The sequence below is a fragment of the Chrysochloris asiatica genome, unplaced genomic scaffold, assembly GCF_000296735.1.
Source record: "Chrysochloris asiatica unplaced genomic scaffold, ChrAsi1.0 scaffold00078, whole genome shotgun sequence".
NCBI lineage: Eukaryota > Metazoa > Chordata > Mammalia > Afrosoricida > Chrysochloridae > Chrysochloris > Chrysochloris asiatica.
In genome coordinates, this window is record NW_006408596.1 from 2,177,737 (window position 1) to 2,203,467 (window position 25,731).

At 41.7% G+C, this 25,731-nt stretch overlaps 1 protein-coding gene across 1 annotated transcript in view; it reads right to left on the reverse strand.

The window, feature by feature from the left end:
• Positions 1-25,731, reverse strand: part of CCDC62 (coiled-coil domain containing 62) — a 41,745-nt gene that overhangs the window by 6,805 nt on the left and 9,209 nt on the right. Inside the window, exons 2-10 of the mRNA XM_006865483.1 lie at positions 24,838-25,030; positions 22,028-22,194; positions 20,380-20,481; positions 17,075-17,246; positions 14,654-14,755; positions 8,164-8,252; positions 5,148-5,263; positions 2,637-3,359; positions 652-703 (exon numbers count right to left, since the gene is read on the reverse strand). Of these exons, the coding sequence (XP_006865545.1) occupies positions 652-703; positions 2,637-3,359; positions 5,148-5,263; positions 8,164-8,252; positions 14,654-14,755; positions 17,075-17,246; positions 20,380-20,481; positions 22,028-22,194; positions 24,838-25,030 (1,716 nt within the window). The remainder of the gene's footprint in view (positions 1-651; positions 704-2,636; positions 3,360-5,147; positions 5,264-8,163; positions 8,253-14,653; positions 14,756-17,074; positions 17,247-20,379; positions 20,482-22,027; positions 22,195-24,837; positions 25,031-25,731) is intronic.

The following is a 25,731-nucleotide window of genomic DNA, read 5'->3' on the forward strand; positions in this document are numbered from 1 at the left end:
AAAAAAAAAAAAAAAAAAAGATTGCATCAGAGGATTCTTGTTGTTAAGTGTCCCTGAATCGCTTCTGACTCATAGTGACCTTGCATAGGGTTTCCAAGGAACAGGTGGTTGGTTTGAATCATTGACCCTATGGTTAGCAGTCTAGTGCTTACCCTACGGTGCCACACCAGGATTTCTGAAGGAACCTTGTTGTTGTTCAGTGCCATCGAGTGAGTCTGACCCATAGTGACCACATGTATAGGGTTCCCGAGGAGCGGCTGGTGAGCTTGAACCCCCGACCTTGCAGTTCAAACTAACTTTGCAGTTTAGCACATTAACCCACAGTGCCACTCCAGGAATCTTATGGTCCTGTAATTTAAAAACTGAAGAATGCCCAAAATGAAACTAGCTATTAATGGGGCAACAGAAGAGTTAAAAGCATGTGAAGAAGAGGTTGAGCTTGAGGGAGCTGGGTTTTCTGAGCTAAATACAAACCTTTTCACTGGGCAGTGCTGCGTCTTGATTGGTTAACAAAATCTTAGAAGAATTCCTTTTGTCCTCAGAGGAGTTGGTCTCTATGAACTTCTCCTCCCCTCTGAAGGCAGAACTTGAGGAAACCAAGCACGAGGAGTGATGGACGGTGACAAGTGGCTCGCTGTGTCAATAAATCACAAAGACATCACTAGACATCTTAAAGGAACTAGGACGCATGTCAACCAGTTTGCTTAAATTTAGAAGAATCTCAACAGGACATAGAAACACGTACTTGAGCTTAAGTTTCAGTTCTAATTGCTGTTGTTAAGTGCCGTTAAGTGGGTTACAACTCAGTGCGGCCCCAGACGGGGTTTCTACGGCTGTAAAGCTTTGAGGAGAAGAAAGCCTCATGACAAGTAAAAGTAAAACGCAATTCCTAGTGAAGTGTAACGACAGGCTATAGAGAATTTCCTGCTCCCCCCAAAAACCATAAAGAAGGTTCCAGGGAAGGATTACCTAAGAGAAAGAAAAAAGATGAACATAGTTTATGAGGGTTGTAACTTAGGCGTGAACATTTTAGGTGTTTGGTTTGCAGCTTTGATTATTGTTAATAGCTTTAAAATGTTCTTTTATGAGCTTAGAATGTCATTGTGGTCACGCTTTAATTCTTCTCTGGGTACTTAGTATTAGAGGACAAACACATGTAGCTAATGTTAAGTTTGGGGCTTAAGGCAGAGTTTGATAGCAAAAGCTATCTAGAACAGGCCACAGTCTACACCTCAAACAACCACCAGGGCTTCGCCCTTCCCAGGGCAACCACTATGGGTCGGATGGAATGAAGGCACAAATGTGGGCATTCTAGTCAGGTAATAAAGTAGGCACGCAAGTCCTTCTAATCGAAGGCAAAAAAGGAAAACATCATTATCTTTTCTCCTTAGTCACATATCTGTCATGTGATGCCTTGGCATGTGCCCCTGCTGGCAGAACAGGCAGTCACTTCTAGTCAGGGAGGTCAAAAGGGCCTTGAAAGAAAACTCTGGATTTAAATGTACAGTTCTTTCTGATGCTACATTCAATATACGTCCACAATGCCATAAGCTCTCTCCTTAATGTGTGAATGTTCTTGGCAAGTCATGGAAAATTGGCAGTTCTGCCCTGTTGAGTACCTTCAATGATTTACAGAAGGGTTTTAGATTCAAGTTTGAACATGTGGCAGCGTGACCACCAATTGATTTTTTTTTTTTTTTAATTTGCCAATGGGCAAGATAAATATCTGCACTCTTTGGTCCTCAAAGGGCCTAAGAAGAACCCCAAAAATATCAATACCAGGAAGAAATTATAATCATCAAGTCCTACGCAAGTCAATGCAATGATTAAAATAAGGCTGTAGATACAGAAACGTCATCCTTCCTCTAATACCAGACTGAAGAGCTCGGCTTTCTTTAAAAATAGCAGATGTGACTACAGCGCGGCTCAACCACAAGACTCAGCAATTCTAACAATACGGACGGTCTGAATAATGCAGAAGCATATGTCACAAACCAATCCACTTTCTTCTTTTAAAAAATATAATAATAACTTTACCAGTTTGTGAAATAGAAACATTCTTTGCTTTACATATATATTTTTTTTAATGAAGAAAGTGTGGGAGATGCTAGGAGAGCAAATATGGACTGACCTCATGGTGGCAAAGTCAGGCACATAAACACACTAAGCGCCCCTGGGGAGGAGGGCAGAAAGAAATCTTGATGCGGGGCCTAGGGGCAGTGACCTGGACAGGACAGGGCCTACTTGCCCATTCCACATGGATCCAGGGGCATGGAACATTCCAGAGCTGCATTCCACTCTGAACATTTGTTTTTTTTAATAAAACGTATTTGCCAAACTCATCTGCGAGCTACTTTTGTTGTTCAGAGAGACCTTTGTCTCCTAAGCCGCCTGCGTGGGCACACACATTTCCCTGGACTCTGAGAAGAGCCTTTGTGCAAAGAACCTTAAGGGTTGATTCTGTGATGTGGGGTAACTAACTGGCTTCTCTTAAAGAAGACTGGGCTTCCGGTTACAAACACTACTCTCCGCTAGCAACTGACAATCACAGTATGTTCAGCTTCCAGAGCCCTGGGTATTTCTGGGTGTTGTATTTGTGACCCTCTGGGTGCTGGCAAATGTAAACTAGAACTCACCTGACTGAGGAGTTGTGTTTTGCTCTACTGGCACTTTCTGTACAAGAGCATGTGGACTTATGGCGAACAATTCTTTCTACTTTGTACGGCTTGAAAAGGTTCATCCACTGGACATCAGACATGTGGCCTGGGGCTTCAACTACAAAGTCACTCGGGTGGCAGCACTTGGAGTCATAGAGATCACTTTCATTCAGACAGGTCTCGTCATTCGGGCAGAACGACACCTCCGACCTGCCCCTCGGATCTTGACAATCACCGCTTGGCTTTTCGGGTGATTTGCAGCCAGGACAGGTGGCCAGGCCCAGGTAAACACTGACGTCATGCCACTGCTTTTCATCGGCTAGAGACAACTCCAACAGCTGCTTCTCTTGGTTTGGCATCCCAAGCTCGCTATCTTTGGACAATTTGGCATGGATCTTGCACAAGGAACTTTTGTTTTCAGATTCAATCTGGAGTTTTCCTCCCAGAGACCAAGACCTGTGTTTCTCCACTGAGTCTTTTGTAAACAGAGATGAGAGAGCAGTTACACGTTTTTCCCCAAAGCAGGCGTTAACCTGTAGTTTCTTCTCTTTGCATACATCGTAAGAGCTCTTGTCTGACCTATTTGGCTGAACCAACATGGTCTCAAATTTTTGGTCCTTAACCAGTAACTTCTGATCTTTCTCTCTCTTAACATCGGCTTTGGAGTGGCTAGTTTCAAGGTCTGACAAACACATGTCTCCGCTATGATGGCATTACAAAAAAATGTAAATTACAAGATGTACTTGACTCTAGTATCGTTCTACATATTTTACCCAAACTTCCTTATTAGTACAGTTAACCGCCCTCCCACCCCCCACCCCGTAAGACTCGTTTGTCTGAAGTTAGCTAGAAGGTACCTCCTCCAATAAGCCTCTGGGACCACTAACTCCACACCATTCACATTGCCTTCTCATCCTAAGCTATCTCACACGGTTGCCTACATCACACAGCCCTTGTCTCACTCCATGAATAAGGTAACCAACTGTACAGCAAATTTTCCTGTTAGCACTCTATTGCTCACTATTTCACACAAAGATCTGGTCATCTTAACAGATCGTTAAGTTTCCTTTGGGTAAAGGCCATCTTTTAAATCCTGTTGGCACCTAGGAAAGACTTCAATGTATATTCTGTGTTCCATAAATACTTTTTGGTGGATTGATCTGATATTCTCTTTTCTAACTCCAGCATTTCACAGAAAGCAAGAGGTGAACCCAGGATTAGAAGGTGATAGGGATTCAGAGTACAAACATAAAGCATTGCTACCTGGGTGGACCCCACGGCCTTCACTACCATGCCAGCTATGAAACCCACTAGGTAACTTACACAGCTACACATTGAAATCTGATCTACAATAAAAATAACACACGGGTGACACTGTGACAGACATTTTAATAAGTCATGTTTTAAGTGTCCTGTCACATATATTTACTGATTCTGAGCTGCAGAATTCGGATCCCTAGGAAAACTCAACGCTTATGTGCTTAAAGAGATAATCTAACTCATCTAGCCCAGGCATCACCCAGTGGTGAGGGAGCACAAAAAGGAAAGAGCTGATATGTGAAGGGACACTGTCTGCAGGAGAACTCCAGTGATTTGCTATTGACCTGCAGGAGGGGTCTGAGTTGGTCTGAGGTCTGCTGACAGGAGCAGCAGCTAGGAAGCAGACTGCTCAGAGGAAATGCACAGCAAAGTGAAGCGTCCTCCCAGGCTCCATTGCTGCTGGCACCCACATTCTGAGCTCCTTTCTCCCCGGGGAAATGGGCCACCTCCTGTGCAGACCAGCCTTTGAGGACAAGTGCCCTTGTGGGGGGACTTCGCTGAGCCCACTCATGTTCTTCTGCTTGGAAAAGCAGGCTAAATCTGTTTGTTTCACTACTGGACAGTGACATGTCTGTTAAAATCAACCTCACTCTACGTGTTACCATTTAAATTTTACAGAAACCAACTTAATTCACATACAGTTTGCAATCAGAAAGAGGAGGAGCTTCCTTGTATTAACAAAGAAACGAGGGAAACCCAATAAAAGCGGACATCACCCCGCAGCTAGAAAGGCCGTCTTCCCTCCTCTGAGTCCCAAGTGCAGCTGTTCACAGGATTCTTTGGCACATTCCACGGGCTTGTACCAGTCCCAGGAACCTTTATCATTCCTACTTTGAGCCCAGAGCTGAGAAGCTTTTGAGTATTCAATAAACATTCGCTGAATGAATGAATCATTTTTCTTTGCAGTTTCCAGCTCAGTCTTCAACTCAATAGGCACACAAACCATGTTTAATGGGTTTACTTTGACCAAGCAGTTAAATTAGGAGAAAGCCTCAAATTCTACAATCAGGTCTCATTATAACCTAGGATTATCACAATTTTTATGAGTTGACATATACTTGTCCCCTCCTATATGGGAATAGGAGTACTACTAGCCCATGGAAGTATTCAGTACATATTGATTGACTAAAGGATGGGACAAAGCGCAAGATGTCGCTAACAGCAGCTTACCTAGCCTCCAGGGCCTTTGGTGCCTCCATCCTTGCATCACATAGCTGGATTAATTCCTGAGAATTTTCCACGTTACAGTGAAGAAACTGCAGATCATGCTGTTGTTTCACATAAATCTGCCCATAGATATTGATGAACCAACACAAAACACAACGACAAAACGAAAAGGAGTCAACAATTTGGCTTTTGAACTCTAACACATATCATATACTGACTAGAGAAAGAAGCTAAGTATGTCTGTTTTTTACCAACAAATAACATGATAAATGGAGAAAAGATGGAAGTTGGCAAAGACTTCATTTTGCTTGGACCCACATCAACACTCATGGAAGCAGCAGTCAGAAATCAAATCATGTATTGCATCAGGCAAATCTGCTGCACAAGACAGCCTTAAAGTATTCAAGAGGAAAAGAGTTAGTCTGGGGACTAAAGTGCACCTGACCCACGCCATGGTATTTTCAATAGCCTCATCCAGATAGCGTAGTGGTTATGAATTGGGCTGGTAACCTCAAGTTATCAGTTCGAAACTGCCACCTGTTCTGCAAGAGAAAGATGAGGCTTTCTGCTCCTGTAAAGATTTACAGCCTCAGAAACCCTGTGCAGGGTCACTGAGTTGGAACCCACTCCACAGTGAACAGCCACCACCATCATATGCATGTGAAAAGGCCTTAGAAGAGCTGATGCATGTGAGTTACATTGTTGGAGAAGAATATTCTTCTGGACTACCAGAAGAACAAACAAATCTTTATTGAAAGAAGTATAATCAGAATGCTCCTTAGAGACTTCGTGTCTCATACTTCAGACATGTTGTTAGAAGGGACCAATCCCTGGAGAGGGACATTATGCTTGGTCACATGGAGAGTTGACAGGCAGGAGGGAGACCCCCAGCGGGATGGATTGGTACAGGGGCACAAGTGTAGCAAGTATTGTGAGGCTGGCACAGGACCAGGCAATGTTCATTCTGTTGGGCACAGGGTCACTGTCACTATGGGTCAGAACTGACTCGATGGCACCTAACAGCAACAATGGAAGCATTAGCCTGTCTTCACCCTATAACTGATCGTAACACCTAACAGGGGTTCTAGAACTTGCCCAGTGAAATAGGCCTTTGCAGAGTATAGGACCTTAGGTGGAATCCTGAGTCCCATCCAGAACTTTCTGAGGTAGAACATTTCCACTAGAAAAGACAAGCAAACCAGTCTGGAACAGCTAGAGCCATGGAAGATACATCTTCAAAGAAAGATCATCAGGAAAAACCCAAAACAAAAATGTCAGCATGTCTGGCTACTACAAGAATAAGAAAACTGTTCGCTGGAAAGCCATCAAGGTAAGCAATTAAGTTCCTTCAGGACAAACCCTGCCTCTAAGACTGAAACTCAAAGGGAACACATGAGCAGGCATGTAAGCTTGCTGGTGACCACATTGGTCCACTGGTGAGTGGAAGAGGGGGAAAGGCAGCAATGAAGAAATGGGCTGAGTTCAGCCACAGTCCATTGACTCCCGTTGACCTGGAGATGAGAGAGAGAAATGGAAGGCCTGGTTGGTCCAAAGTGTGGTGAGACCTGGGGACATCTGAGCCCATGGACAAGGACATAGCCACAGAGGGTTAGAGCTGAGAGTGAATATAAAGTGAGGGGAGATGCACAAAAACACCCAAACATGCAGACAGTACCCACTTGACCTAGCCTCGATGGCTTGATAATTAGAACTCAACTAGAGGAAGATTAAAAAAAAATTTTTTTTGATAGAGGAAACAAAGGTAAATTGCTACAATTTGATGAACCTGACCTATACTCACAGAGGTATTAACTCTAAATACTAATAGAGAGGGAAAGAGTCTTCACATCAAGCATCCATGCTATCCCCTGTGTACACAGGGTAGATAGTGATGGGCAATTTAGACATTAGCTACCTAAAATGAGGGGGCGATAAAGGCACGAAGTGACTGGCTTACAAGGTTTCAAGAGGAAGTTTAAGGGAGGCGGGGGGAGAAAGAATTCCCACTGAATAGTTTTCATCTTTTCTAAGTGGGTTTGGTTAAAAGAGATGGGTATAAGATGCTTAAGATACAATAGTAAGTAATTGTTATCATGACTATTTTCAACTGTCACAACTGTAAATGTAGAAGATTTGTAACGAACAAGGGGAAGTGGTTAATCTAACAGTCCAGAAACAGAGGACCCTAGGACCATTAAGGGAGATGAGCACGAGCAGAATGCGGGACCTTATCCAGAGAAGCAGTGACACCAGAGATGGGGGCAGAGAGAGGGGGAGTGGCTGAGGACTCTAGACTCATGGAAAAAGAGGGACACTAACAGATAGGGGCCAGGAGGCAGACTTGCAGAATGTGTCCTTTGGTGGTATAAACTATTATACATATATATTCCTGAGTTAAAAAAAAAAAAAAATAGCTAAAGTGAATAGCGAGAAATATTGTTAACTGATGGTACATAGAAGGGATTGTAATCATTGTGATGAAACATGTTGTATGATTTGTTGAATGTAAAACTGATGCTCTGCCCTGTAAACTTTCACTCAATCCACAATAAAAACTTAAAGGAAAAAAAAACAAAACAATGGAAGCACTAAAGGAGCCCTTTGGCACTGTGGATTAGGTTTGGGGCTAATCCCAAAGCTGGATGTTCAAACCCATCAATCACTTCACAGAAGAAAGATGAGGCTTTCTGTTCCTATAAGATTTACAGTCTCAGAAACCCTAAACACGGTCGCTATGAACTGGAATTGACTTGAAGGTAGTATGTTTGGTTTGCGGTTTTGGTACAGGAGCATTAAGATTTACCAGTATAACCAGTCTCCTAAACTTGTTGCTAGAAGTAAGACCTTCATCTGCTAACCTCTTGTTTCCAGGAGCAAGTCTTTCCCTATGAATGCTAAACATGATAGATACCCAAATGATTCCAAAGCACCATAAAAATAAAAACATCAACAGGCATAACTTTGTCATTTAACAAGTGTGTGTCACTACTTCCCAGCTGGCCGTTGCTTGGGGACATACCTGTCTCAGATTATGCAGCTCAGTATTGGTCCGTTCTTGTTTTGACTTTGCGATATCAAGTAAATCATCTTTCCTCTTCTCTCTTTCTACTGTTTATAAGCAAACACAATAAAAAAATATTTTTAAATCAGTGATATCAATGCCAATCTCTCTGTTCCCAACAACTTAATGCTCAGCTGACATTCTTTTCTTCTCTCTCCCTTTGTTCCTGAATTTTCTAAAGGCAGAATGGAACGGCTGACTAGGAAGAGCCCTAATTTGCCCTTCTGGCTAAGTTCTTCAGCAAATGGGAAAACGTTCATGACAATTCTTTTACCTTTTTTGGGGGGTGGAGTGTAGGGGAAGCAAGGATTTCTCAACCTCTGTGTGAACCTAAGGGCTTCTGGTGGCACAGTGGGTTACATGCTGGACTATTAAGCACAAGGTCAGCAGTTTGAGTCCACCAGCAGCTTCATGAGAGAAAGATGAGGCTTTCTGCTCCTATAAAGATCTACAGCCTTAGAATCTCTATAGAGGGTCATTATGAGTTAGAATCAATTCAACAGCTCACAATATTATTAGCGTATATTACTTGAATTTTTAATTATTTTCAAATTATACAGGTAACTTATAAGCGCATTTTCATTACTAAAATTCCAAACATTATAGATTTCTGTCAACAGAAAAACAATATTAACATGATATGGGAAGGAGAGACATTGTTTTTGACAAGCGTGCAGTAAGCTGGTACATTCTCACTGATGGTCTAGTCTCACGGACCAAAGATATTTGTACCCAGGTGGTGCTCTCACAGGCAGACAAACGTCATTTCTGGTCTTATAGAGGCCCAGTATTCCCCTAAAGACTTTTTATGTTTTTTTTCATCTCACAAGTGTTGTTTATCATTTATTTTCTTATCTCAGGACAATGGTTTCAGGGGTTCACCCAGACTCAATGACTCTAGAAAGTCTAGGTTCCATGAGAATTTAGAATTCTGTTCTGCATTTCTCCCCACACTTGCTATCTCTTGAAAACTCTTCTCATCTGACTAGGACACACTATTCAGAAGTCTCTTCCACATGTCGTTGTTATGTGCTGGGAAGTCAGTTCCAACTTATAGCAACCCTGTATAGGGTTTTCCAGGAGAGGCTGGTGAGTTTGAAATGCTGACCTTGTGGTTCAAACCAACCTTCTGGTCCATTGCTTTAACCCACAGCACCACGCCAGGACTCCTCCACACAGGCAGTAATAAACTCAATTTCTTAGTGCAGAAAGGTGGACTGGAGAGATCTGTACGACCCTCATTACTGCTGAAGATGGCACACTAGAATTGGGGCATGGCAAATCAACATTGTAAAAAAAAAATTTCAGAACCTGGTAAATGAGAACCCACAAGATGGAAAGGACAAGAATCAGGAATAAAAAACAGCATTGCGCTTCAAGAGAAATCATTTAGTTCATAAAGAACTAAGGAATCAACAATAATGGCTTCACTTTTTAAAAAAAATCAACACCCTCCTAACGAAACCGCAAAAGCAAGTCACTGCGGCTGAAGTCAATTCTGACGCACGGTGAGCCTACAGGACAGGGGAGGGTTTCTGAGACTGGCTGTCTTCCCAGCAGCAGACAGCCTCAGCTCTCTCTCAAAGAGCAGTGGATGGGTGTGAACCACTGACCCTGCAGCCCAACAACTAAACCACTGTGCCACCAGGGCTCCTAAACTTTTCTAAGCAGTTCAAACTAAAGGCGTAAAATGATCCCTGAACTATACATGAACTGGTTTTACGGAATTCTGATATAACCTAAAGAAAAACTTACGATTACTCTCTATGGTTCTTTCATAAGATGCCTTTCATAAGCCCTAGTGGTACCGTGGGTTAAGCACAGTGCTGCTAACTCTAGGATGGCTGATTCAGATGTGTCAGCACTCCTCCGGATAACGACGAGACTGTCTGCTCACGTCACATTTTGTCGTCTTGGAAAAGCTGTGGAGCAGAGCTACTCTGTGTGACCAGGTAACTAGGAGTCAGAACCAACCCGTGCCAGGGGATTTTCATGTTTCTCATGAAGGACATAAAATCATCTTTAGTATTGATGAATATCTGGAACATCACAAAAACATTTAAAGGCAAAGGCTTGTGCTTTGCTGTATGTAGACTGTAAATGCTGGGACAGCTGCTGTGGTCACAGGGCACCCAATCCAGTCAAAGTCACCCTCCTCCACTAGAAACCCACTTTTCATCTCACAATCCCTGTCCGTGACAGAGCCAGAAAGGAAGCACAGTAAAAGAAGCCATCGTGCCAAGTTTAAGTCATCCCTTTTTACCCCTAGTCAATTCTCAATTGGGTTCTTCACTTTGAAAAAGTCAGCACGTAACAAGACAGATCATCTGTAGACAATAACACAGACTTGCATCATTTTTGCAGAGTTGCATTTACTTTATGTGCATTGAGTTATACGAGGGAACCTCAAAAAGTTCATGGACAAATTCCATTATCTTTTCATTCCATTTGTCTACAAACTTTTTGAAGTACCTTCGTATGCACAAAAACTAAGAACTAAAAAAGATCCAAGTGCTGTCGAGTTGGTTCTCACTCACAGTGACCCTGTATAGGATTTTTGAGGAGCAGCTGGTGGGTTTGAACTGCCGACCTTGTGGTTGAAGCCGACCTTGCGATCCAGTACTTATTCTACAGTGCCACACCAGGACTCCCTAGTGCTGTAACTGCAGTTGTTAAGTGCCGTTGAGATGATTCCAACTCATAGCGACCCTGTACAGGGTTTCCGAGGACTGGCTAGTGGGTTTGAACTGCCGACCTTGTGGTTAGCAGTCCAGTGTTTATCCTATGCCATGTTGTTGTTGTTATTAAGTGCTGTCGAGTAGGTTCTGACCCATAGTGACTCTGAATACGGTTTCCGAAGAGCAGCTGGTGAGCTTGAACCACCAACCTTGCAGTTCAAACGGCTTTGCTATCTGGTGCATTTACCCACAGTGCCACACCAGGACTCCGTCCTATGCCACAATGAGGAAAAATTTCTTAGTACACATGCCCGGCAGTCAGATGGGGAGCACCTACAGGTCCCTCAGAGGGTCTTCACGCCACTCACCTCTGACATTCAGAGCCCTGGTGGTGCAGTATTTGAGCATTCTACAAATAACTGAAAGGTCGGCGGTTTGAACCCATCCACTGCTCTGCTGGAGAAAGACCCTAAGATTATCGCCTAGGAAACGCTGTCCCCTAGGGTTGTCATGAGTCAGAATCAACTCAATGGCAAGAGGTTCTCATAGTAACACCACTTCGACACTGTGTGGACTCCAACGATTTAAAGATACTTGTGTGGGGTATAACATGACCCCTAAACAAAAGTCAACCACTCCATCTGGTGTGCAAGGGTTATTTTGAATGTATTTCATTTTGTCTTTATGTCTGACTTTAGAATAATCTATTGTTTCTGAAGAGGCAACTGTACTGTAAATATAGATGTTTCCCTAGTTGAGATCATTGAGTCCTGGGATGGCACTCTAGGATAAGCACTGGACTGCTATCTGCAAGGTTAGCAGTTCAAAGCCTTCAGCTGCTCCTTGGAAACCATACGCAGGATTCCTATGAGTTGGAACCCACTCCACAGCACTTACAACAACAACAGTTGAGACAGTTTGCTCTATGGCCATGCTTAGCAAGACATCAGTATACCTGTTTTCCTAGGAGGTAAAGGACAGTCCTGGAAAGCAGAGGTAGGAAGCTCTCTGCTGAGAAGATGGCACAGGGGGCCCTGACCAACACTGACCCTGTAACTGGGGACCTCAGGCAGGGTGCTCAGTGCCTGCAGACCCATTTATTGGACTGGAAGACACTCTCATTTTATTGCACTTCACCTTATTGATATTGCATGTTTTGAAACTGGAAAGTCTGTGGCAACCCTGAATCCATCAAGTCTCTCAGCGCTATTTCCCCAATAGTGTGTGCTTGCTTTGTGTCTCTGTCACATTTTGGTCATTCTTGCAATATTTCAAATTGTGTGGTGCTCTGGGTTAACGCGCTGGACTGCAAAATTGGTTTGAACAGCAAGGGTGGCAGTTCAAGCTCACCAACCACTCCTTGGTAACCCTACACAGGGTCACTATGGGTCAGAACAGACCTGACAGCACTTAACAACAACAACAACAACTGCACACTTACTAGACTACAGTATAGCGAAAACAACATTTATATGCATTAAGAAAACACACAATTTGTGTGACTTGCTTTTTCACTGTGATCTCGAATGGGGGCTGCATGTCTCTGAGGTCTGCCTAAATAAGGACCCACAATGGGTCACCAAGGGTCAGATCCAACTCAATGGCATCTGGTTTGGTTTTTCTTTTTCAGGGCTCACAAAGTGTAAACAAATGTTACCATCTTATTTGCAAGCTCCTTGTAAACAAGGTGGACAAACCGATGATATATGTCTCTAAACCTATGCGAAGGAGCTCACCTTTAGCAAAAGAAAACATGAGACTTGCGCTAAAAAGGCAGGTACCATGTGAAGCATCTTCCAATTTTAAATGAACTATGTTAGCTTTCAGCCATAGCACACGAGCTCATCATATTAAAACTCAATTAATATTCTTCCACGGCTTAACTCACATTTATAATTGAATTAAACACTGTTTTGAAACAATGGTAATGGGATTGTCTTTAGGAGAAAACATGTTCAAGAAATCAGCTTAGAAAATGGCCTAAGGAATCTATTTTAGATTTAATATAGCATTAAAGAGTCATTGAACTGTGAACCATAAGGTCGGCAGTTCAAACCCACCAGCTGCTCCTCGGAAACCCTGTACATGGTCCCTGTGAGTCAGAACCCTCTCGAGGACACCTAACAACAGCAAAGAGCCACAGAATTCACTGGGTGACACCTAGTAGAATGTGTAAGTATAAAGTGATGGCTCACCGAGCAGGAGACGGTTATACTGGTGCTGTAAGCTTTCACTATTCCTCCCAGTGGCCTCATAGAACATTTCATTCAGAGCGTTTGTACTCAACTCTCTGTGAGAAGCCCTGGTGGTGTGATGAGAAAGCACTCCCTCAGTGGCTCCTCGGGAGAAAGACCTGGATTTCTGCTCCTGTAAAGTTAGCGTAGTGGTTATGAATCGGGCTGCAAGCCGCAAGGTCAGCAGTTCGAAACTACCAGCTGTTCCGCGGGAGAAAGATGAGGCTTTTTCTGATCCAGTAAAGATTTACCGCCTCGGAAACCCTGTGCAGGGTCACTATGAGTTGGAACTCATAGTGACTCCAAGGCACATCACAACAACAACAAAAAGTTACAGCTCTGAAAACCCCAGGGGGCAGCATCCAAGCATAACAGTAACTTCTCTGTGGGCCTATGAGTTTCTCAGCAACTAGCTGAGTGTCTGGATCAGAAACACTGACCCAAAGATTGCTTTAATCTAATTATGAAGCTACAACTATGTTAGATTTTTAGCAATGTAAGAAGCGGAGGCAGCAATTCTAGACATAATAAAACAGTGACCTCCAGTGGTAGAAAATCAGACTTTTTCTTAATCCTTGGTGCCGCCATCATATCATAGGGTTTCCGAGGCTGTAAATCTTTACAGGAGCAGAAAGCCTCATCTTTCTCCTGAGGAACAGTTGATAGGTTTGAACTGCTGACCCTGAGGTTAGCAGCCCGATTCGTAACCAGTATGCCACCAGAGCTCTCTTAATCCTTAGTCACTTACAAATAAAAATTAGGAAATCAATTTTATTTGAACATTTCTGAATTGAACTTTTTTCCCTTGAATTTACTGGAATACGTTCTCTTTCTAGATAGAGGAGAGTTAAAGGTAGTTATAAATAGACTGAGAAAAAAAAATGCTAATTTCATTTTCTATGTAGAATTTCTCTCTAGAGGATAAGCAATAGACAGTGAACCACAAGGCTGTGCAAAGACTTACAGTCCAGAAACCTTACGAGTTGGGATCAATTTCATAGCTGTAGGGTTACCGTAGCCTTTCAGTACGGATAACAACATTCCCTGCCTTGTCCCTTCACATTCTTCAAAAGGTATTAAAAAACAATAACAAACAAAGAAAACCTATTTTGAAATGTCTGATTCCTTTAGTCTGTCATTGTTGTTGTTGTTGTTGTGTGCCGTGGAGTCGGTTCCGACTCATAGCGACCCTACACAGGGTTTCCGAGGCTGTAAATCTTTACGGGAGCAGACCGCTTCATCTTTCTCCCGCAGAACCGCTGGTAGTTTCGAACTGCTGACCTTGTGGTTCGCAGCCCGACTCGTAACCACTACGCTACCAGTCTGTCATAGTTGTTTTTATTGTTGAACGCCATCGAGTGGGTTCTGACTCATAACGACCCTGTATAGGGCTTCTGAGAAGCAGCTGGTGGGTTTGAGCCACCAACCTTGCAGTGAGCAGTCCAGTGATTATTCTACAAAGCCACACAGTACTACCTTATAACGTCTGGGTTACAAATGTATAATTGCCTACTTAAACTTGTTTTCTATATTTACCAGTGAAAATCAGCTCATCGTGCAGGTAACTTCTCTCTTGCTTGAGGCGAATGATCTCTTCTCGTTGGTCATTATTTTCTGTTGTCTTTTCATTCAGCTCCTCTTCACAAACAGAATAGGGAAAAAGTTCTTAAATAAACGCTAGTTCCTTGGAGACTATGTGCTATGGGTACGGCTCACGTCCTCAACACTCCCTTCTAATGAACTGACAGTCCAGAAGGACCCACAGCTAAAATATGTCAATAGCAGCAACCCTGGTTTCTCTCGCCTGACTCATTCATTCCCTTGTTGATCCCCTTTCTCACCAGACCTCACATTCCATAGAACATTCAGTCATCTTGCACAAATAAAAAGCCACTTATGTTGCATATGTGATAGAGGCTAGCCAATGGTTCCCTACTACATTAAGGGTGAAATCCAAACATACTAGGACTCCTGGTATGGCACTGTAGGATCAACACTGGACTATGAACCACAGATTGGCAGTTCAAACCCACCAGCTGCTCCTCAGAAATCCTATGTAGGGTTTTATTATTAGCAACCAGGCATAGACTGTTGTTGCTAAGTGCCGTGGAGTTGGTTCCAACTCACAGCGACCCTATGTAGGGTTTCTGAGGATGTAAATCTCTGTGGGAGCAGGAAGCCTCCTTTCCTCCTTGCCTATAGCTTGAGAAATGCTAAGCATGTTTTTCCCATTTTGTTTTCTAATTCCAGGTCTTTGCACATTTTATTATAACATTTTACTGGGTCTTTTCGAGCTGTCCTTTAAAATTTTTCTGTTCATCTCTTTTACTTCATCATTTCTTCCTGCTGCTTTAGCTTCTCTACATTCCAGAGCAAGTTTTAGACTCAAGTTTCAGAGTCTCTTCTGACATCGGAGTTGGTCTTTTCTTTCTCCTTCTATCTTTTTCATGACCACTTACTTTCTTCATGTATGATGTTCTTGATGTCATGCCTCAACTCCTCTGACCTGTCATTAGTACGTAATGCATCAAATCTGTCTTGAGATGGACTCTCAATATTCAGGTGGGACATACCCAAGGTCATATTTTGGTGCTTGTGGACTTGTTTTAATTTTCTTCAGCTTCAGCCTAAACTTGCATATGAGCAATTGATGGTCTGTTCCACAGTCAGCTCCTTGCTTTGTTTTGGCTGATGATATTTAGCTTCTCCATCCTCTCTTCTCACAGCTGTAGTCAACTTTATTCCTGTATATTCCATCTGGTGAGATACACGTACACAGTTGCTGTTTATGTTGCTCAAAAAAGATATTTGAAATGAATAATGCACTGATCTTGCAAAATGTTATCATGCGATCTCCAACATTATTTCTATCACCAAAGTCATCTTTTCAAACTACTGACCCTTCCTTTTTGTTTCCAACTTACCCATTCCAGTGACCAGTAACCATCAATGCATCTTGATTGCATGTTTGATCAATTTCAGCCTAAAGTACTTGTTGGTGGTGGTTGTAAAGTGCCGTGAAGTTGATTCTGACTCATAGTGACCCTGGGTTTCCAAGAGTTTCCAAGAAGCAGCTGTTGGGTCTAAACCACTGACCTTGTGGTTATCAGTTCAGTACTTATCCAAAGCATCAGTAGAATTATTTCATTTCATCATCACTGGCTTCAGTGGTTGACATGTAAATAATAGTTGTATCAACTGGTCCTCCTTACAGGCATATGGGTATTATGCTATCATAGACACAGCATTATACTTCAAGCTAGAACTTGAAATGTACTTTCTGACGGTGAAAACGACACTATTCCTTTCCAGTTGGTCATTCTCCGCATAGTAAACCATAGGACGGTCTGATTCAAAATGGCCACTACCAGTCTGCTCACTAGTGCCTGGAATATCAGTCTTTATGTGTGATATTTCATTTTTTACAACCTTCCTAGATTCATACTTAGCACATTCCACATTCCCATTAGTAATGGATGATACAGCTGTTTCTTCTCATTTGGAGTTTGTATCCCATCAGCCAATGAAGGTCCCAAAAGATCTACTCTTCCATATCATTAAGGTCAACTCTACTTTGAGAAGGTGGTTCTTCCCCAGTTATATTTTGAGTGCCTTCCAACTTGAGGGGCTCATCTTCTGGCACTATATCAGACAACATTCTTATGACTAAGACAACCTTATTCATAAGGTTTTCAGTAGATAACCACTCATAAGTGTTTTGCTTCTCCTGCATCCTAGTCCTTCTTAGTCTGGAAGCTCCGCTGAAACCTGTCCTCCATGGGTGACCCTGCAGGTATTTAAGATGCTGGTGGCATGGCTTCCAACAGCACGGCCGCCACAGTATGACAAACTGACTGATGAGTTGTGGATCACAAGATTAGGTGATGTTAAATGAAGAAACATATTCGCAAAAGAAAACTCTTATGATTTTATGGGCAAATGATGTTCCTTCCTTACCTTTTAGTTTACTAACTTCAACCTTCAGTGTTTTAAATTTTTGCTTATAATCTTGCTTTTCTTTCACAATACTAGTTTCTACCATCTTGGCATCACGTAACGCATGTTCCAATAGTTTAAATTTGCCTGAACAGTCAGCAATGTGATTAACTGCCTCAATAATATCTTTGTCCTTAAAAAACAAAAAGGATAACATTTAAAAACGGTTAAGGTTTTGAAATTTCATCTAGTTAATACGGAAAAATTACGTTGTGTGTCAGGTTTAGCTTACAACACTTCACATTGATTAATTTATTTAATCTTTATAAGAACTTTATAGCCCGCCAACCCCACACCCATAGAGTTGATTCTGATTCACAATGACCCTTTACAGGGTTTACAAGGCTGTGTGCCTCTTTACGGGAGCAACAGCCTCATCTTCCTCCTGTGGAGCCGCTGGTGGGTTTAAATTTCAGAACTTACGGTTAGCAGTTCAATGCCTTACCCACAGCTCCACAAGGACTCAATAAGGCAGGTACTGCTGTTATAATTTATATTGCGGCAAACAACCTCTTTAAAGTGTTAAAAGGAAAGATGTCACTTTAAGAACTAAGGTGTGCCTGACCCAAGACATGGTATTTTCAATTGCCTTGCCTTATATGTATGCGAAACCTGGATGATGAATCAGGCAGACTGAAGAAGAACTGATGCACTTGAATTATGGGGCTGCTGAGGAAAAGTGAAAGTACCATGAACTGCTAGAAGTCCCGCCAGAATGCTCCTTAGAAGCCAGCCTAGTGAGACGTCTTCATCTGACATGTATCAGGAGGGACCACTCCCTGGAGCAGGAGACCATGCTTGAAAAAGTAGAGGGTCAGCAAACAGAGGAAACCCCTCAATGAGACAGACTGACACCGTGGCCACAACAATGGGTTCAAACACAGCAGTGACTGTGAGGATGGCACAGGACCTGGCAGTGTATCCTCCTGTTGGACACGCGGTCACTGTGAGTTGGACACGCAGTCACTGTGTGTTGTAGACGCGGTCACTGTGAGTTGTAGATGCGGTCACTGTGAGTTGGACACGCAGTCACTGTGAGTTGTAGATGCGGTCACTGTGAGTTGGACACGCGGTCACTGTGAGTTGGACAGGCGGTCACTGTGAGTTGGATACACGGTCACTGTGAGTTGGACATGCGGTCACTGTGAGTTGGATACGCGGTCACTGTGATTTGGACACGCGTCACTGTGAGTTGTAGATGCGGTCACTGTGAGTTGGATACACGGTCACTGTGAGTTGGACACGCGGTCACTGTGAGTTATAGATGCGGTCACTGTGAGTTGGACACGTGGTCACTGTGAGTTGTAGATGCGGTCACTGTGAGTTGGACATGAGGTCACTGTGAGTTGGACACGAGGTCACTGTGAGTTGGACACGAGGTCACTGTGAGTTGGACATGCAGTCACTGTGAGTTACACATGAGGTCACTGTGAGTTGGACATGAGGTCACTGTGAGTGGGACACGTGGTCACTGTGAGTGGAAAGGAACTCATCACCACATGGCAGGTGAGAAAATCAGCATAGATAGGTCATGTAACTCGCCCAAGGTTACACAGCTAGTGAGTAAGCAAATCAGGATTGAACCGAGCCAGATGGTCCCAGAAAACGTGCATTTAACTGTTATAGTTTACTCTTGATGGTGATGGTGGTTGTGTGCTGTGGAGTTGGTTCCAACTCATAGCAACACTGTATAGGATTTCTGAGGCTTTACGGGAGCAGAAAACCTAATCTTTCTCCTGAAGAGTGGCTGGCAGATTCGAACTGATGACCTACAGTTAGCAACCCAACTCATAACCATTCCATACCAACGCTCATTATACCTTTGTTGTTAAGTGCCATCGAGTTGGTTCCAAATTATAGGGACCATGTATTCCAAGGACTTCTTCAATCATGCAGAAAGCCTCATCTTTCTCCCATCCTTATACCTCACTCTTAGAAAATTTAAAACAAGACAATAACCTATGAAACTGTGAGAGCAGCAGCAGGAGTGGGAGGCCTTGGGACAGGGGGATTCATCTCTTAACTGTTAAGTCCCACGGTCTACCACTTCAGCCTTTCCCTTCACTTTTCAGCTTGGGAAAATGACAGCTTCCAAGATCTCATCCTGCAGCTAACCAAATTAGAATCTCTTTTTGTTGAGGCTGTTGTTTTAATTATTATTTTTTTTTTAAAAAAGCTTCTTTAAAAATGTGACTATTACTACATTTTTGTGACTACATCAATTACTTGATTGCTGACAGTTTTTTGCTCCATTTTAAAGAGAACTGAGAAGCAATCTGACTGCCAGTCCCTCCAAGAGACCTCAGGATGAATTCCCTGGAAGAGGTCAAAATCATTTAGGTATGAAACAGACCTGGAGTCAGTAAACCACAAGAGCGGCCCACTTCTCTCACAATGTCTGGGAGAATTTATTTTCAACTTGTTTCCCTCATTTCCAAAATGGGATTAAAAAAGGAGAATTTAGACAATGAAAATTATGAAAAACTGTGGTGGTGGTGGTATGCCGTGGACTCGGTTCCGACTCATAGCAAACCTGTACAGGATTTCTGAGGCTGTCAATATTTATGGGAGCAGAAAGCCGCATCTTTGTCCAGCAGAATGGCTGGTAGTTTCAAACTGCTGACCTTGAGGTTAGCAGCCCAACTCTTAACCACTATGCTACCAAAGCTCCTTACAAAACACTGCTGGAAAAGATTAAAGAAGACTGAAACAAATGGTAATATGTTCCTGGTGTGGCGCTGTGGGCTAGTGCGTCAGACTGCAAAGCCAACTGAACTGCAAAGTCGATGGTTCAAGCTCACCAGCTGCTCCTCGGAAACCCTATACAGGGTTGCTATGGGTCGGAATCGACTTGATGGCACTAACAACTACAATATGTTCTATGTTTATGGATTGGAAGACTAAATATTGTTAAGATGTCAATACTACCCAAAGTGATCTATCGATTCAATGCAGTCTTGGTCAACCTTCTTTACAGAAATGAAAAAAACAATCCTCAACTTTATAGTTTACTATAAATGGCAAGAGGCTCAGACTAAAAGTGGTGAAAGAGAAGAACAAAAGCAGAAGAAGACTCATAGTTCTTGATTTGAAAGTGTATTATCCAGTCACAGTAATCAAGACAGCCCAATAGCCGTATAACAGCAGACACGCAAAATGAGAGGAACATTAAGAACTCCACTTTTCTGGGTTGCTGTGGGATTTCAATCAGATAATGTATGTCAATATACTTGGTAAGTATCTAAGGGATCATGATTTTCAATTACCTTTAGTTTTATCATTGTAGTGAGTGCTTGTTCTCGAGCTTGTAATTGTCCTACTTGGGCAGAAAGGTTCACTAATGTGTTGCTGAGATTCTGGTTCCTAGTCTATAAGGGAACACACAAAAGAAACACCAGCGGAGTCATTCTGAAGCTTTCATTGTCGCCATCACTCTTTATCTGTGCTTATTTCTCTATGTTTTTTTAAATTTAGCCTTTTTTAAATAATAAAGTGGTCTAAGCAGGCAATCATTCAAAAAGGAATACAAATATCTATTTATCTATTGAATCCAGTATCCTTTCAGTATGTGTCTTATCCGACTATATGATACAGGTTATGTTATATACATGTCTATTTCCTCAAGTCTATTTTTATGTGACTAGAGTCCTGGTGTGGTGCTGGAGGATCAGCACTGGACTGCTAACCACAAGGTCGGTGGATCAAACCTGCCAGGAGCTCCTCGGAAACCCTGGACAGTGTTGTTATGAGTTGAAACCAACTCAATGGCAGTTAACAACGTTTTACGTGTCATTTTAGGTTGAGGAAAGAATGAATGAATGAGACCTGCTCTAGTAAATTATTTACTTTCTCTGAAATGAATTACCAGTGCTAAATTTCTGTGGTATTTTTGTATATATTTTTTTAATCTACATTGAAAGAACTTCATATTGAGGTATTCTACTCATCAGTCTTTTTAAATGACAAAACTGTGTCTAATACAATTATTGTATACACAATATGCTTTAGTGGTTGGGGGGAAAAAAAGAATAAACAGACTAAAAATTATCTCTACCATTTTTGAATTCTATAGATTCTAGGATAGTTTTTTATTTATTTTAAATCTAGAAATTATCTAGAATAGTATTCTAAAAAAAATAGTTCCATATTATTATTATGAATTATTAAGACTTATTATATCACTGTGCTCTATAATGAGTGGATCAGGCAGTGTTTTGATCTGCTGTCGCTATGAGTCGGTACCAACTCAATGGCACCTAACGACAACAACAAAAATAATGAGTGCAGTGCCTCTAGAGGATGTACACTGGACTGTGAACCACAAGGTCAGCGGTTTGAGCCCACCAGCCACTATGATGATCAAAGATGAGGCTTTCTGCTCCCACAAAGACTTACAGCCTTGAAAACCCTACACAAGGTCACTATGAGCTGGAACTGACTCCATGGCACTTAATAACAACAATAATAATGAATATCATTATGAAATAAGAATATGAAAGATATTACAAAAAGTAAGCTGCCTTTCTCTCTGTGTGTGTCTCATAAAACATGAGCTCAAAAACTATCTGACAGCTGAGTTAGAACACGAAACCTACTCCATCTTAGAGATTCTGGTTTCAGCATGCTACTAACCAGCTGTAGATACTTGTTTATCACATTCGATGAGGCACAATAGTTTATACATTGCCTAAACTGAAGCTACTGAAACTTGATACTTATCTCTATGTCTTAATGAGGTTTGATTTCTGAGCCAGGGCAGCAAGGTGTCACTAATCCAAAGAGTATGATGAACACAAGCCTGTGATGTAGGCACATGTATACTTTTCAGTGGAAACATTTCATTTAAAGCTAGTTTTTCAATGAAACACAAACAGAATTAGGATGAGGGAAGTTAATCAAGTAATAAGTATCAACCTCAAGATCTTCCGAGAGGAGAGACGCATGGGTTGCCTTCTGAGCCATCTCTTGGAGCTGTTGCTGAGTCTTCTGAAGAGCCATTTGACATTCATTTTGATTCGATTCCAGGGTTTTTACTTTCTTCGTGAGTGACCTGATAATTTCACTTCTTTTATGTAGTTCACCTGAGGGAAATGTCATCCATCATTTATTAGTGGCTCAACATGAAGCTGAAAATGCATCATCCTTTTAAAAAAACAGTGGTTAAAAAGTAAAAATGTGTTAATGAACTTTCGAAAGGGCAATTCACATTTTAAAAACATGTCTTCAAATAGTGAAATGCACATAAAATCAGAAGTCACAAACTTCGCTTGTGTGCAGTTCAACAAACTGCTATGAAGGCTGCTCTCTATGGCACTGGCGAAGAGCCCACATGCCTCCTCCATGTCACTTCCTGCTATTTCTCAGCCACCACTCTTGCTCTGACATCATTTTTTTTTTTTTTTTGCTTTTTATGATCATTCAAGCACATCCCTAGAAACAACAGCCTTTTGAACCATATATAAATGGAATTCTACCCTCTGAATACTTCTGTCAGCTTTCTGTGGTAAAGATTACAACCCCAAAATTCATCCATGTTGTTGCATGTAACCGAGTTTATGTAGTCATAATATATTGTCATATGTCATCAGATACACCAAAATTTACTTATCTGTTCTGCTATTGACGGTCATTTGGGTTGTTTCCACTTGGTGGCTTCATGAACTATGCTGCTCTGCTTATTTCTGTACATGAATATTGGTGGATATATGCAAATTTTTCGAAAGCCTCCTTACACAAAATGTGGTTCAGAACCAGCTGCACTGGTATCATCCAGAAACTTGGTAGAAAGGCCAACTCATAAGCGTCAGACCTACTCAGTCAGAATCTGCACTTAACAAGACCCTGAGGTGATTCATATGCACATTAAAGTATGAGTATATTTCTGAAAGTGGAATTGATGGGCCAGAAGAAATGAAAAGAACTCTCTTGCTAATCAATACTCTGATTGGCAGGGTACAAGTATTACCTATGCTCTACATCATTACCAAGACCTAATAACAAATCACTGGACAATATCATTAATATTGCATACAAGTAAAATTTTGCTAAAGATAATTCTAAAACAGCTACAACCGTACATTGACAGAGAACTGCCAGAGGTTCAAGCTGGATTCAGACAAGGACATGAAACAAAGGATATCATTACTTACATCAGATGGATCTTGGATGAAAACAGAGAATACTAGAAAGATGTTTATCTGTGCTCTATTGACTGCACAAAGGCTTTCAATTGTGTGGATATGACAAGCTATGGACAAAACTGCGGAGAATGAGTATTCCGGAACAGTTAATTGTGCTCATGAGGAACCTGTACATAAAACCAAGAGGCAGTTGTTCAAACAGAACATGGGAACACCAAATGGTTTAAAACTAGGAAAAGTTGCACCAGGGTTGTATACTTTCACCATATGTATTCAATCTGTATGCTGAGCAAATAATCTGAGAAAGTGGATTATATGAAGAAGAATGTGGCATCAGGATTGGATGAAGACTCATTAACTACCTGCAATATGCAGATGATACAACCTTGGTTGCTGAAAGTGAAGAGGACTTAAAATATTGATTAAGATCAAAGACCACAGCCTTGGGTATAAGCTGCAGATCAATGTAAAGAAAACAAAACTCCTCACTACTGGACCAATAAACAACTCCATATAAATGGAGGAGAGATTGAAGTTGTCAAAAACTTATTTTGCTTGAATTAAACATGGAAGCCACAGTCAAGAAATTTAAAGATGTATTGCATTAGGCAAATCTGCTGCTCAAGACCTTTTTAAAGTGTTGAGGAGCAAAGATGTCAGTTTGAGGGCTAAGGTGCAACTGACCCAAGCCATGGTATTTTTAATAACCTCATATGCAAGTGAAAGTCAGACAGTGAATAATAAAGACTTGAATAAAGAAGAATTCATGTTTTTGAGTTATGGTGTTAGAGGAGAATACTTTAAGTACTATGGACTGCCAGAAGAACAAGCAGATCTGTTTGTTGGAAGAAGTGCAGCCAGAGTGCTCCTTGGAAGCCAGGATGGCCAGACTTTGTCTCTCAAACTTTGGACATATTATCAGGAGGGACCAGTCCCTAGAGAAAGATGTCATCGCTGGCAAAGTGGAGGATCAGAGAAAAAGAGAAAGACCACTAACGACATGGACAGGTACAGTGACAGCAGCAATGAACTCAAACATAGCAACAATTGTGAGGTTGGGCAGTGTTTCATTCTGTTGTGCATAGGGTTACCATGAACTGGTACCCACTCGATGGCACCTAATAACAACAAACAATTTTAGCCAGTCTAGTAGATGTTAAGTGGTTGCTCCTTATGGCTTTAATTTGCATTCCTGAATTACTAATGAGGAGCCTTGGTGGTCCCATGATTAGAGATGCTAATTGAAAGGTCTGTGATTTGAACCCATCAAGACGTGGCAGTTTGCTTCTGTTAAACTTTACAGCCCCAGAAACCCAGTCCTATAGAGTCTGTGCTATAGGGTAGCTTTGAGTTGGAATCTCCTTGTGGGCAGGGGTTTGTGATCACTAATGGGAATGAGAAACTATGCACCCTTTGTACGTCTAAGTGTTTTGTTTACCCTACTTTGACATTTGTTTGTTCCACTGTGAGTGTTCAGAATTCTTCCTCATTGAGATAAAACTTCTCATTCTTCTCTTTCCTCCCTGGGAGCCCTGCAAATTTCACACATGGACATGTTATGAGAGATGCTGCTGAATTTCTGACCTTCTAATTTACTGCAACGTTCTTCCAAAGTCAGCACTTTCTGCCGATCCTCCTCCCATGACACAAGTTGTCTTTGATGTACTGCGACCATATCATTGAGCTCTTTATCACGATCTTTTAATTCTCCAATTAACAGCTGCAGTTCTTTCCGCTGCTTCTCAACAGTGGACACCTCAACTTCTGACCCGATGTTCTAAACACAGAAAAGTGGTTTCACATCAAAACAAATCAATACCACAGATCAGCCAAAACAGGTTTTCCAAATATTTGTATCTTCTTTTGTTGCCAATTATAAATAGTTATATAAATTAAATGAAGTTTTATTCACTGTTAATAACATGGCATTGAAATCTGTACATTTAAACAAGTTCAAGCTCATGGTGCACTCAGCTTATTGGTCTCTGTCATACAGCACACAGCATCTTACAGAGTGGGACTGTTTCTAAAACCTCCACTGGTCAACCATGAATAAACCTGTGTCTGCATTTCCTTTTACTTGCTGTGAGCTCTATCTTGTAACTCTCAACAATATTAACCACCACTTTAACCAACAATATTATCCTTCACCTTACCCCAGCACTGAACTGCAAGGTCAAAGGTTCAAACCCACCAGCTGTTCCTTGAAAACAAACAATTGTATAGTAATTAAGTGAATAAAAAGATGATATAACTTCTCCTTAAGTCACTCTCATTAAAGAATGAGAATTTTATTCTACAAAGAAAATGGTATCTTATAATGCTAAATATTTTATTACAATAACATCTGCAGACACTAAATCCACAAGGACAACTTTAAACTGTGACTGATCCAAACTCAACATACATTAAAAATAAGCTATGTAGGAAGAAAACATACAGAAAAGTCAAGAGAACTGCACAAGAAACTTCCAGATA